Source organism: Trichosurus vulpecula, chromosome 6 (genome assembly GCF_011100635.1).
Source record: "Trichosurus vulpecula isolate mTriVul1 chromosome 6, mTriVul1.pri, whole genome shotgun sequence".
Lineage (NCBI taxonomy): Eukaryota > Metazoa > Chordata > Mammalia > Diprotodontia > Phalangeridae > Trichosurus > Trichosurus vulpecula.
The window spans coordinates 47,905,589-47,920,473 of NC_050578.1; the positions used below are offsets into that span (position 1 = coordinate 47,905,589).

Here is a 14,885-nt window from a genome sequence, read left to right on the forward strand (position 1 = left end):
TTCCTCTTGCCCAATTCTAGTTTTTGAGGAATTATTTTCTTCCTTAAGATTTTGGACCTTGTTTTTCCACTGTTTCTAGAAGCCAGGCCTCGTGGTGCTGACCAGAAGTGATCCTGGGCTGTGGCTGTGGGTGTGGATGGATGATTACAATAATAAACTGCTAAAAATATAACAAAACAAAACAACAATAAAAATGAGTAAGCAAAGGAAAAAGAACCTGACCATAGGTAGCTACTTTGGTGTAAAAAAAGATCTGGGTTCATATTCAGAGGAAGATAGTGAGGCTAAAAAAAGCCATTCCTCTCCCAAAAGTAACATCAAATGGTCACAAGCCCAAAAAGAGTTATTGGAAGAACTTAAAAAGGATTTCATAAATCAAGTAAGAGAGATATAGGAAAAATTAGGGAAAAAAATTAAAGCAATCCAAGAAAATTTTAAAAGTTAACCAACTGACCTGGGTTAGAAATGAGCATGACTAGACCTGGGCACTTACTCAAATGGACATTTCAATAGAAACTATCTCTAATCCATCTTCTTCACAGCCACCGCAATAATCTTCTTAAGGCTGACCGTGTCACTACCCTGATCAAAAACAATATCACTCTATGATAAAATGTAAACTCTTCTGCCTGGTATTTAAAGCCTTCCACAATTTGGGTCCAACCTGCCTTTCCAGAACTATATCACATTACGACTTCTATATACTTGGCATTTCAAGAAAACTGGATTGTTAATTGCTTTTTGAGCTCAATATCCTATTCCCCACCTCTGAGCATTATCACACAGATTGTTTGCCATGATTACTCAATTCCATTTATCAGAATCTTTCTCCTCTTATAAGGTTCAAATCAGGTCCTACTGACTAAAGCCTTCCATAACCTCTCTCAGTTCTTAGTCTCCTCCATAGGACTGCTTCAAAGGATAGCAATGATAAAGGTGAAGGACGTCCACTCCGTTGCTATGTGACAATCAGTTGAAGGAACTGGGGATATTTAGCCTGGAAAAGAGAAGACCAAAATAGAGATTTTCTTCAATGATGTGAAGGGCTGTCATCTGGAAGACAGAATAGATTTGTTCTGATTGGTCCTAGAAGGCAGAACCAAGAGCAATGGGTTAAGTCCCAAAGAAATAAGTTTAGACTTATATAAAGAGAAACCAGATTAGAACATTGGGACTAGGATTCCCAACTCTAAGAGCATCTAAAAGTGGAATGGACTATCTGCCTCAGGAAAGAGTTGCTTGCACCATTTTGAAGGCCTTTAAGAAGAGACTGGTTGACCACTTTTTTATGTGGTTTGGATGAGATGACTGCTGATATCTGAAACTCTGATTCTGTCACATGTTGCCATATATTCCTTCCCTCCTACATGGCCACATTAGTACATTCTGTGAAATAATGGCTTTAAAGTGCCATTTTAGGGAGTGTTAGAAAATTAAATCCATGTGAATATTATGCCATTACATAAAGCAGTGATCTAAGCAAAAACAAGTGAAGGAAAATAGCAATCTTGGAAAATCATGACAGGTTTTGCAAGACCACAACAGACCGGTTACACTTTAATTGTCCCCAGAAGTCATTTCTCTAAGCTGTGCCATATATTCTGAAGCACCTCTGATGCGAGAATACATTTCCCTATTTTGCAAGAATAGCAAGGAATATTGAAGAAATTGTATTCAGTGTGTTTCCATCAAATGTTCTCTTGTCTCAGCAACACACATTAGGTTAGATTGAATAAAAGCCTTTTAGAAAATTAAATTTACTCCATGAATCTGAATGAAGCAAAAAAATATAGACTTTTATTTGAGTTAGTATAAAATTAAGTCAATTGGGCTTCTTAGAAAGGGACCAGCTGTTTTATTGTTGATGCTGTTCTCCAGGCCTATATGATTCTGCCCATGGTGTAGGCAGGAAAAGTTTTTAAGATTGTCTTCTCCTTGGGTTTAGTAGAACTTGAACCCTGGCTCTGGTATCTACTATCCATTTGACTTTATCTTTAGGCATCAGCTTCCTCTTCTGTAAAAAGAGATATTTTCATTCCTCACCTCATAGAACTGTTTTGAATAATAATACATGTTAAAAACCTTAAAATACTACATAAATGTGTCCTACATCGCTTCATATTCAGTTTATGAAGGAGGAAACTGGAGCCTAGAATGTTGGGGGAAGACATAGATTTGAATCTTGATACTCTCATCAATCTCTGAGACTTACTAGCTGTGTGTCCTTTAGTGAATCACTTGACTTCTTCGGTTCCAGAGATATCCTCTGTAAACTAAGTGCAGGAGTGCTGAACTTACTCGTAAGACCTAATTCCAGCTCCCAGTTCCATCATTTGTTTCTTGGGTAACCTTCTGGCTCTCAGTTTCTTCATTTGTAAAGTGAGGACATTGGCTGAGATGACCTCCAAGCCTCCTCTAGCTCTAAATCTATGATCTTATGACCTTTAAATTCAATGAATTCATGATTTACCCAATGTGTCACAATTTAGTGGAAAAACTGGGATTAGAATATAGGTTTGATTTAAAGGACAACGATCTTTCCCAGCATGCAGTCTGGGCATTAAATATAACTTTATGTTGCGTTCTCACTTGGAAGATTTTGGTTTTTGGTCAGGAGATATTGGATTTTTAAGAATCTAGAATAATATTTCTTAGCATTCTGCAAATTAAAATAGAAAAAAAACACCTATCCTTTCCTTAATAGAAATATTTTTCTGGTATGAACTGCAGGATGTAAGGCTATTAGAATGATACTTTTTTAAATGTTTCACTAGAGAAATACATTTAAGCATGGACACAAGGGGAAGCCTGTTAATTTTTTTTTCCTCTGAGTCATTTCCACTTTGGATTCAGAAAACAAGAAACAATCTATTGAATATTTAGAAGGGATGGATTAAGTGAGGCCAAGGCCTGGATCTACATGGTGATGTAAACATTGGGGTCTGGGACCTGTTCTGAAGACAGGATCTGAAGTCTCTGGATCTGTCCTTAATTAGCCTGTGGTATTTAGTATTCAGTATTCTGTCCTGGGTTCTGGTTTTGTCAACTGGTGAGAAAAATGTATTATTTCTTTAATTTCCTGAGCTTGCAGGGACCTCCCCCAAAAGTGGTAACAGACTCATGCTTTTAAGAAATAGTGAGAGATGAATCATCTTGATTTGACATTTTCCCAAGGAAAGTCAGTACTGCTCTACAGAAATTGAGGTTGGGCTAGGGGGAGGAGGAGAGAGGAACAATAGATTAGAAAGTGTGGCCCACAATTCCAGATGACCAATGATGAGGCATGCTGCCCACCTTCTGACCTGCTGACAGAGAGGTGATAGGCTAAATATGTAAGAATGAAACACACACTTTTGGACATGGGCAATGTGGGAATTTGTTTTGCTTGACTAGACTCATTTGTTACAAGAATTCTGTTTTTTTTCTTTTTTTTTTCCAAAGTAGAAGGAGAACTGGAGGAAGTAAATTTTTTGTTAATTTTAAAAAGAAGTATTTTTTAAAAGATAGAATGGCCCATGTAAAAGAGTCTCCATTGAATGTTGCCCAATACCTGTACATGTTAGTGAAAACCCATTGCAATAAAGTCAATTAGTTGTTTTAAGGTTTTTGTTTTGGCTTGGTTTTTTGGTTTTTTAGCAAGACCTTATTAAAGTAGAACCATCCTAGGATGATGGCAAAGTGAGAATCTGAAAAGACCTCAACAGGATAGAACATTAAACTGAATCTAATAAGATGAAATCCTCAATATATTTGCACAAATGTAGTCTTACAACTAGGTTCAAAAACCCATATTCAGAAGTCCAACTTAGGGAAAGTATAATCAGATAACAGCTGGTCAAAAAAAAAAGATCTCAAAATTTTGATCGACCGTGCATATAGTCAAAGGTGGGACATGGTGGACAAAACATTTAATATAATCTTAATGGGACATGGTGTCCAGGACAAGGGCAGTGACTGTCCTGCCAGCCATTAGGTGAAAAGAGTGATACACTTAGAGTCAGGAGGATTTGAATTTGAATCCTACCTTAGTCACTAGCTCTGTGACCCTGGACAAGTCACTAACCTCTCTCAGACTCAGTTTCTCCTCAGTAAAATGAGAATGTGTCTACCTCAGCAGTTTGTTGTAGGGCTCAAATAAAGAGACATATGTAATGCACTTCGTAAGCCTTGAAGAAGTGCTAGATATATACTAGCTATTGTCGTCTTTGTTGTTTTTACTTCTACCACTACTTTTGTTTTTACTACTCCTCTGCCCTGGGAAGACTACAGCTAGAATTCTTTGTTTAGTTCTGGTTGCTGGTTACAGCATCCATTGAAAGGCAACCAGAATGTCATATGAAGGTTGGTTGAAGAAACTGGGGATATTTAAAAGAAGATTGGAACAGGGGAAATGATAACTGTCTTTAAGTACATGAAGACCTTTCATGTGGAAAGGGACCGTTGTTTGTCCTTTGTTCTTGAAGAGGACCATGACATCCGGGAGGTGATGCCATGACATGCAAGTGAATTGGATTTGAGTGAGGGAGGGCTGTGCAAAATCGCCAGTCTCACTTTCTGCTCCAGAGCCAGCTGGGTCCAGTGGCAAGATATAGATCAGGATGACTGAAGATGGAGGTAAAAATAGGAGCTAAGAGTCGAAGTTGCGGGAAGGTAGACTTAAGCTTCAGAGCAGGAAATTCTTAACAATGAGAGCCATCTAGAAGTGGAATGAGTTACCTTGGGAGGCAATGGGTTACCTCCGAAAAGGTCTTCAATCAAAGAATGAAACATATTTGTCAGGTAAAGATGTTAAGAGGTATCATTAGATATAGACTGGATTAGATAGGCTCCAAGGGCCCCCAAAATTCTGTGTTTCTGGTCCCAGATTTCTTTATAACACCTGCTATCTTAATTCTAGCATCCCTATGTGTTCAAACAGAGGCATTCAGTAGACCTGGCCAAGGTTATATGGCGTAATGAAAAATGCTACAAAATGGAGTCCCAGAGACCTGGGTTCATAACCCATCTCACATGCTTGTTTGGGTTTATGGAGAAGTTACTTAAATAAGTTGGTGTTGTTCCTAGGCTGTGTGCCAGGTACTGTGCCATGTACTGGAAATGGAAAGAAAAAATGAAAAAGCAATCATTGCTCTAAAGGAGTTTACATTGTCTTGGCGGAGACAGCATGTACACGAATAAGTATCGACATGAACATGAGCAAGTCTATACGTAACCTCAGAATCTCAGTTTTCTCATCAGCAAAGTATTTTGCAAACCTTAGAGCAATATAGAAATGTGAATGTTGCCATTTTGCTTATTTCCCAACTCATTTTACCATTAGAGCCATAGTAAGTCCAGTTAAGAAATATTAGAAACAATAATAGCAGTGGGATTCTAGGATTTGCTAAGTACCAGTGGAGGGTACAGATGAAGAAACAATTCGTTCTTGTTTGATTTTTCCTTTTCTGCTGGCATGCCAGTGAAAAGAGAGTTCACAGGTCTTTTTGATATAATAGGAGTTGATGTCAATGTGGTACCTCCTGTTTTTCTCATATGACCCTCCCAATAAACCTGTGGGGTAGGAAATAAAGACATTATTATAGTCATTTTGCAGACAAGGAAACTGAACCTGTAAGAAAACACCCTACTTGGGGCAGAATTAGCACTTGAATCCAGGTCCTTTGAGTATAAACTTAGAAATCTTTTTGTTCATTCGTAGCTTCCTTATTTTAGCTCTCTTTCTTACTTCATCATGTTCTGTTCTTTTAAACATGAAATTATTTCAATATGCTCTTATCTAAAACTATTTAATATGGCTTAAAATTTGGCTCTTCCTCTTTATGGCTGTGAAATCTGTATCTTATAAAATTTAGCACCTGCATTGTACCCCAGACATGCCTATAATAGTGGTTGGATTTGTGTTTTTTAAATTTCCTGGTGCATATAACATGTAAGAATAACACTTAATTTTATTTTAATACATCTTGAATGATTCTTCCTGAAGTATAACAAATTTACACTACACATTCTAGATTTGTGTTCAGTCTTCATGGATCAGATTTATATTTTTTTCAGACTTCTGTGATATTCTTAACCAGGATAAACTTATAGCCTTTTTCAATAAACAGATAGATAAATAGATAGGTAGATAGGTAGGTAAGTAGATAGATAGATAGATAGATAGATAGACAGACAGACAAATAGACAGACATAAAGTGTGATGTACCAAATACTCCATTTGTAATGTCAGGAGAAAAAGAAGAAGACCTTCTGGCTCATTGGGTGAACATCCTCTTTTGGTGTACAAGAGGATGTGGACAATAATTATGTAGGATGGGTAGTCATGGATAGATGTGATTTCACTGATATAGGTAAAGAAATTCCCTTTACTAGTTCAGGTTGGCACCCTCTCTTCACCTTATAGTTTTAGAGAGTTGCTTAGAGTACTCAGAGGTTAAGTACTTTGTTCAAAAACATATAGCCAGTTAGAAGTGAGTTCTGAACTCGGGTCTTCTTGCTTCTGAGGCCCCCTCCTATCCATGATGCCACACTTTCTCTATAGAAGCATAACAGCTCCCGTCTACTCACACAACCAGAATCTGCTGTAGATATCTTCCTAGTAGGTATTCCAGAGTCCATCATTCATGAACTCATTATCCTCTTTAAGCAATGAGATAAAATAGGAGAAGCAGGAACATTGTAATTTTATTTTTAAAAAAAAAAGTCATGTCTGATCAACTCCAAAGACCTTTTTCTACAAACTGGGACCACCTCTAGTTTGTATCTTCTTTCTTTGGTGTAGGGCATTAACACCATCCCAGACATAATCTTGTCCAGGAGTTCATGAGCTCATGGCTTATGACTTTTCTGAGCTCAGACAGTTGTCCTTTATAGCTTCATAGGGGATCGGCCTTTTAATATATCCATGGAGTTCTTCAGGGAGAGGAGGGAAGAGAGGGGGAAGGACTCTCTATCATACATCCCAAAGGGGGTGCTATATAAGGCAATGTTCTTATAGAAACCCTATGGGATAAAAAAGGACAAGCATTGTTTTCAGTATTTTAAAGATGAGGAAACAGGCTTTAATTCAAATTCAGGCCTTGTGGTGTATCTATCTTCCTTACCCACTGTTTGCTAGGTTTTGAGATGAATGGTAGTGGTACTCTCTGAGTAAATTGAATACTTATATTCTCTCCATGGTCCTCAATTTCCTTTCATTAAATACTTATTAAAATATACTTTAATGGAGATAGATATTTCAATGTACACCAGTCCCGAATTTCAGAATAGTATAGCCCTCCTGTGCCTTTCTAAATCTCTCTTTTCATAGTCATATAGAAAATTCCAGATGTGCTAGCCTTTGGTTAGACAGCAGTGTGTTACATTTATGCTCTTATTTCCAAATAAAATGTTGATTTGGTAGGGGCTACACAATCATGTAATGGGAAAGATCCAGTTTTAATGAATAGTGTATTCTCAAAGTTAGGGTTACCCTGGGAAACTGAACTTCCTGAGTTGTACAAATAAAGTCTCAGTCTGAACACTAAATTCATGTAATTTTTCATATGTGATTTCCTCTCTAAAAAGCATTTTGAGAGGAAAGAAACCTGCTAGAAACTTTTAAAGAAATAAGGAAGGACACAGTAACAAATGTCTGAATTCAGTTTTTATTCCTACATACCGTATCTTAACAAAATCCACTGATTTTGATTTTCTTTAAAATTAGCAGGAACACATTAAGCAATGCTGTGATGTAAGACTAGGCTAAATGAAAGTTAAGATTTTTTTATATGGTTTAATAAATGGCAAGGATCAAAGATCTGAGCTTCATTTTCAGATTCATCCTTGAGTAACTGAATGGCTTTAAGCAATTCCTTTTTACCTTTCTGACTATGAGTTACAATATCATTAGATGGAAAGTGACAGGTTGACCCCTCCCCACCTGCTACTTTTCAGATTAGAATCTAATTCATGAAAATCTCACATAAATATGATGTATGGTTCTTCATTGATAGACAAGGAATCACAAAAGGAAACACAACAGGAGAAAGGATCAATTCGGATATGACCATTCCAATATGAACTCCTGCAGGGGAGGAACTGGTTTTATCTTTCTTTGAATCCCCAATGTATAGTATAGTTTCCCAAAAACAACACATCCACGTCTACTCATCCTATTCAATTTAGAGCCTGGATCATTTTCTATTTACAGCATCTGTCTGTCACATACGTACTGGGGATAAGTCAATGGGTTGTCCATCCAACTTTAGAAAATACATATTCTTCATTTTCCCAGTGTCCATGGTTAGTCTTTTGAGTGACCATAAATCTCTTTGAGAAGGTCCTATAGTATTCCAAGGCTTGATGTGATCAGGACAACATCACGTGTTAAGAGGAACATCTGTGGCATGTCCCTGTTGATCTAAAAGGTCCCTCTTATACTTGGACTTTCATGGGGCATCCTTCAGGATGCACCCAAATACCTTTAGTGGGCATTTGTATGCTTGTTTTATGCTTGGCTTGAAGCTAATAATCCGCAGAGGACTGGCAAAGTTGGTTGTGGGCAAATCTATCATGACTCTTGCATTTTAAATACATGCACACACACATATGCCTTTGAAGCAGCTCTTATAATCAACAAAATAACAGATACAACGTGATCTTTTATTTTTATGCCTCAGTCAATTGTGCTACTATGGAGACGTGGCCAACTGAAGAAAGTAATCTTCAGAAATGGATTATCAATAGAGCACAAACCCTGGAATCAGGAGGCCCAGAGTCCAAATGCAGCCTCAGAGACTTGACAATTACCAGCTGTGTGACCCTAGGCAAGTCACTTAACCCTGATTGCCTTACAAAAAACAAACTAACCCCAAGACAAAAACCAGACTGTCCTTCCTATCCTTGTCATCAAGGATGCCCTCAAAATAATATAATAATATGCTATAATTATAAGCATTATATATTTATAATAGATCATAATTATATAGCACATCATCTTACATAAATATAGTCATCAATTAGTACCTGTATAAAATATAATCATTAATAATTATAGAATATATTAATTATATACTTAGCATGTTATCTATTAGCCAATATATTTGAATATTAAAATATTAATACGTAATTTAAATTATATATTCAACACACAAATTATTATATTAAGTATTACATCATTGTATTGATTATAGAATTATGTAATGATATAATTGTGTCATTAGTTATATAATTAACAATTATATAATAACCGCTAGCATTTTATAGCCGTTTAAGATTTGCAAAGTCCTTTACAAATATGTCATTTTATCCTCACAACAATCCTGGGAGATAGGTGCTGTTATTATTCATATTTTAGGAATAAAATGCTCTGAGGCAGACAGAGGTTAAATGACTATATGCAGAGAGAATCCTCAGAAAGTTTTTAAAGGGGAAAAAGTAGCCCCGCAGATCAGTAGATGCTAGCATCTCCTCAGTTACCTTTTTTTGGGTCATACAAATGTCTGTGATTTTCTCCATTCTCTCAGAATTGCCACCTTTGAGACATCTTTAAAATCAGCCCCCAAGTGCCTTTAAAATGGTGTCACCCCTTTTTAATATATCTGGTCAGTTTCAACTCAGTAAAGTCATAGTAAATAATAGTTCATATTTCAGATAACTTCAAGGGTTTCAAAGCACCTTCCTCAAAACAATACTGTAAAGTACATGGATGTGGAGGTCATCTTCTAAGAAAAGAAAAGGGTAGAGGTTGCATGTTTAAATGCACAGAAGAACAAGGTTTGGAACAACTGCTGTAGTTGGGATTGAGATATGGCGTCAATTAGAGAAATATTAAAGGATTTCCATGCAGCCGTGAAGGGTCAGTTTGAAGTTCAAGAACGTACATTTGTAGTGGTCATCATCATTTTCCCCAACTTCTTCCACCAGCACTTTGTAAATAAGAAAAAAGAAAGGAAATAAAGGGAGAGACTCGGGATTGTGTATTGTCTATGTAGAACTAACAGAAGAATTAAGGGGTAAGAGATACAGGGGTGGAGGACAAATTTTATTGAAATGACCAACTATAAAGTTGAACCTGTGAAAGAAAGGAAGTGAAACCATAACATGGATGGGGAAATAGGGAAAGATCAAGCTATAAAAAGTTACTATGGTCCCCAAAGTATAAAATGCATTAGAGAAAAATGCAAACCACTCCAGTATCTTTGCCAAGAAAACCTGAAATGGGGTCATGAAGAGTTAGACATGACTAAAAAAATGACTGAAAGTGGTCACCAAAAAGCAGGTTTTGGAAGAATGCAGTTGAGGGAAGAGTAGGAGGTCAGCAGATTATGATTAGAGAAGGGAATTTCAGAGCTTATAACCATGGAGATGGATCTGTTTTGCATGATGGTGAGATCTGAGATATGATAACTACACTTGTGCATGTCTTAAGACGAAAGTCATGGGAGTTGAGGAAGTTGAGAGTCTAGGTGTTAGAAGGTTCCTCAGAGTGGACATTTTGAAATCACTAATCATGATGCTGGGTTTGTTATGAAGGAAGGTGGGAGACTATTCTGGATGTCAGTAGATAGCAACAAGGATTTAGATGTGCCTAACAGGAATTGTCAGTTTGTTCCTATTGTTCCCATTTGCTAAGTTTTCTTTTAGTGTTTAATGTTACTATCTCAGATAGCTTTGGAAGAACAAGACATGCATCTGGTCAGCTTGAAGGCTAATGAGATTCATAATTGCAATGATGAGGAAAGGGTTTATCTACCACTTTGCTGAACACAAATTTTTGGAAAGGTATAATGGAAAATTCTAAAAAGTTGCATGTTACAAATCATAGAGAAATATTCAAGATTATCATATATGCTTTTGCATTCCCTCCTACATAAGATATTTCCTTGGCAGGATGCCTCAAAGCCTTCTCTTCTTTCTCTAATTGAAGTAATCCAGAACACTGTCACTGACTTTGTCATCATAATGACGACTACATCTCAGAAGTGACGTGTCCTATTGGGGGATGTGGGTGGGGAGGAATATCCTCACTCAGCTGCCCAGGTGTAAGCATTAATAGATAGCACCTTCTGTTTCTTTTCCTGGTTCCTTATATTGTCTTCTACAGCACCAAGCCATCAATAGTTTAACAAAGCATCAGCCAATTAATGGGCATTTATTAAGTGCTTACTATGTGCCAGGCAGTAACTTAAGTACTGGAGGTTCAAAGAAAGTGAAAAACAAAAGGAGTCTCTCCACTTAAGGAGCTTACATTTTAGTAGACAAGAAAATGTAGACAAGTAGATGTAGAACAGAAAGGACTAGTAGCAGAGAGGAATGGGAAAAGCTTCTAACAGAACAAAGGAAATTGGGGAAGGTCAGTTGCTAAAATACACTTCTCTTTGGTGCTTTTTTATTCGTTTCCTGGCAAATATGCCTACCAAAATTGTGCAGGTATACTGCAAAAATAATATATAATATGGCTGTTTTGGTTTGGGACCACAGTTGCCTTTTAACTGAAGGAAATCCTTAGCTGTCTAAGTAAGATTGATACTATAGATTTGCAGGTATTTGAAGAAACAGATGGACTGGAATAGTAGAGACTTAAGAAAAAAGAAATGGGAGAAATCAGAATCCTACTGCGTATGCTTGATGCTATTTCAGAAAGGAGAAGAAAAGATCCATTATGTATTTTCAGCTAAAAGTTTTCCTTTCCCCTGATGCACAAAACATCAGCTGGATTCAGTCCAGCATAAGAAGGTTTATAGAATGGGACAGTTTTAATTGGTCACTTACGCTTAAATTGGCAATATTATTATGCTAATTGAATTGTTTTCCCTTTTCAGGGACCTCAGGGGCCTCCAGGACAAAAGGTAGAGTATAAACAATAATACTGTGAAAGTAATTATGCTCTTAGTGCCAAATTGCAACTTCGAGAGGTGAATAGAATTAGCTACTGTAAGCCACATTGGAGCAATTAGTTTAGACTGTCAAGTCTGTTTTCCCAAAATACGACTTCATAATGTGAGACATAAGATTTCTAATTTCCCCCATTATAGGAAATTTAAGCAGTCCAGAACAGACTATTTTTAGTCTGTCTTCTGAACTTGTAGGTTAAAAGGTTTCAAGTACTAGTAAAGCTATGAAGTCAAGCTTTAAAAAGTGAAGAGGAAGATAAAGGCTCAAATTAAATGGATTACAACTTTACTTGGATGCTCTGTTGCCACATGAACCAAGCACTGACCACAAGAAACCAGGAAGGTCGATGTTGCTAATAAATAGGACTGGGCTGGTTGTGCACAGGTGGCTCAGGATTGTCTTCCTGTTGCCAAGGTAACTGGAGAATTCACTTTCTGTGAGTCTTTTTGGCATTATTTGTACTCACCAGGATCAAATGCTGCAGTTTGATGGAGTGAACCAAGATCTTGAGGGATTGCATCATTACACAGTACTAAATACATCAGTAGCTCATGCAGCAAATGAGTGAAAGCTGATCGATGGCTCCTTGCCATCATCTTATACAAATACCACTTAATACCCAATTTTAAAAAAAAAATGTTTTTGAAGTACAGAAGATAATATTACATATCTGTCTGAAAAAGTATCCAAGAAATCTGAACAGAATCACTGATAATAGCACAAATAAAAAACAGTTGTTCTCTGTTTTAACATTTCATATCACATCCAGAGATGCAACCTTTAAAAAAAATACTTGTCATCTGTCGAAACACAATCTTTCAGACCAAAGTAAAAGCTAATGAGTTGTACGATAATTCACGTCAGAACACCACGTCCTTAACAATAATGTCTCCAATAGGCACAGTGTGAAATTATAAAGCTCCCCTAATCCACCCACTGCTGGGACAAAATTACTTCTTGAGTCTTTAGGAAGTCCATTAATAGCACACACAATATTAGCAGTAAAGAGAGGAGGCGACTTTTTACATCACTCTCCTTCAGAAATCTTCAAATTGTTTGGCAAAAGAAATCATATTTTAATAAAGTCCTTTTCAATTAAAATAAAACCATCTTAACATTTTACAGAGGCTAAGAAAAAAAATCTGTTTGTTTTCTGGTGCCAGGAAAGGAATGTACATGCTGAATTTAAAACATGGCTTATCCACAGCCTAGGAAAAAAGGTATACTCTGGGAGAAGTGAAAGGAATGTTTGAAAATGTTTCTGAATGTCTTTCTGTGCCTGACTAGATGTTATAACTTTGCATTGGGTAATATTTAATGGCTCTATTTCTTGCCCTCTAACACATTATCATTTCAAAACTAGATTTATAATCACATGGTCTAAATACTGACATCCGGTTTTGGTTTTTGAAAATCCAGGGAAAATAGTTACTGTAAATACTGATAATTTTAATATCATACAATTATTTGCTTTCCCCCACCAAATATCATTTAATTCCCATGTTCTTAACTCTTCCTTCTCTCTTGCCTTTTTATTGGTTCTGTTGTGGGACAGAGTTTATTGTTGTTTGTTACCTTTTGTTTTCATGTAAGCGAAACTCATGCATCTTAAAAGAGTTGTTTTTGTTAAATTTTTGTACACTAAGTATTGCTGAAATCTCCTACAAGCACTAAGGATAGATCAGTGTCACCAGCTGGTGTATTTGGATTTCAATCTAAGCTATGAATTTTTTTATTAGGATCACATATTAAATTTAACGGGATTTGTGTGTTTGACTCGTGGAGAATAAAAACAGTATTTGATTTTAATTTTCTAGTTTCTAAGGAAGCATGAAAAATATCATTATATGATCATGCATTTGGCCAGCAGATGACATGGGAAATAATTAGCGCTAGGTTTAGATATTTCATAAAGCTGGGAAAGAAAACTCACCAAGAAGAAAAGAAATGCTCCATTGAATTGCTCTGTGAATGGGAAGTTGATGCAATATTAGAGCAGGAGTTTTTGCTTTTTAAAATTTATCTCCATGTATCTTTATGGTAAGTTACTTAACCCTGTTTGTCTCATCTGTAAAATGGGCTGGAGAAGGAAATAGCAGACTACTCTAGTACCTTTGCCAGGAAAACCCTAAAATGGGGTCACAAAGAGTCAGACACAACTGAGCAACAACAGTTACATCTATGTGGTTACTTATGTGGATTCCAGTCCACCCATGTCCTCTTATCTTGAGAGATTCTTTTTCCTGAGCTTAACTGTTGGGAATCTTCATGAGATTTGAATATTTTGTGGGGAACCAAGGCAACATACAGGTTGTTCATTTGTCCCTCATTGTTATGACTAACTGACCCTCTTCCATCAATTTGATGCTTTCCTTCCTTCCTCCCTCTCTCCTCCCTCTCCCCCCTCCTCACTGCTCTGAGTCATTGCTGGCCATTTGCTCAAGCTTACTTATACCTCTCATGTCTTTGTAGGGCTTTTAGGGTGATCTGCAGTTTTGATTCTCCAGAGATCATAGTAGTTTTGCAGCTATATAGAATGACTGTCATTACAAAGAAAAAAAAGATGAGCTTTGGTGATAGAGAAAATTTGAAATCTTAAAAGTGTAATTTCCCAAATGCAATCCAGCCTAATCTACTCCTATTTAATTTTGAGCCTGGCTTATTGTCCATCTGCACTCCTTTGAGATATGTATACAGATGGGTTAATTCATTAGGTTGCCCATTCAACTCTAGGTCAAGCCTTGGCAGTTTGCATTCTTTATTCACTTGATTTTTTGCTGTGTGGATTGCTAGACCTATTTCTTTGGAGTCACTCAAAGGAGGGGCTCCTGGATCTAATTAAGAAGACTCTGAAGAAGGATATAATCATCTCAATGCATTTGAAAAGCAAGAACATCTGAAAATCCTTGCCATTTAGAAGGAATCCCTCTTCCATTTGGATTCTAAGCAAGACTTTTTATGACAATGGTAGACAACTTTGGTGAATATGTCCCATGTTTCACTTAATA

General features: G+C 36.8%; 1 protein-coding gene across 1 annotated transcript in view; it reads left to right on the forward strand.

Annotated features, from left to right (window-relative positions):
- The window catches only part of COL25A1 (collagen type XXV alpha 1 chain), a 560,431-nt gene that overhangs the window by 414,049 nt on the left and 131,497 nt on the right, over positions 1–14,885 (forward strand). The window contains exon 11 of the mRNA XM_036764944.1: positions 11,805–11,831. Coding sequence (XP_036620839.1) covers positions 11,805–11,831 — 27 coding nt within the window. The remainder of the gene's footprint in view (positions 1–11,804; positions 11,832–14,885) is intronic.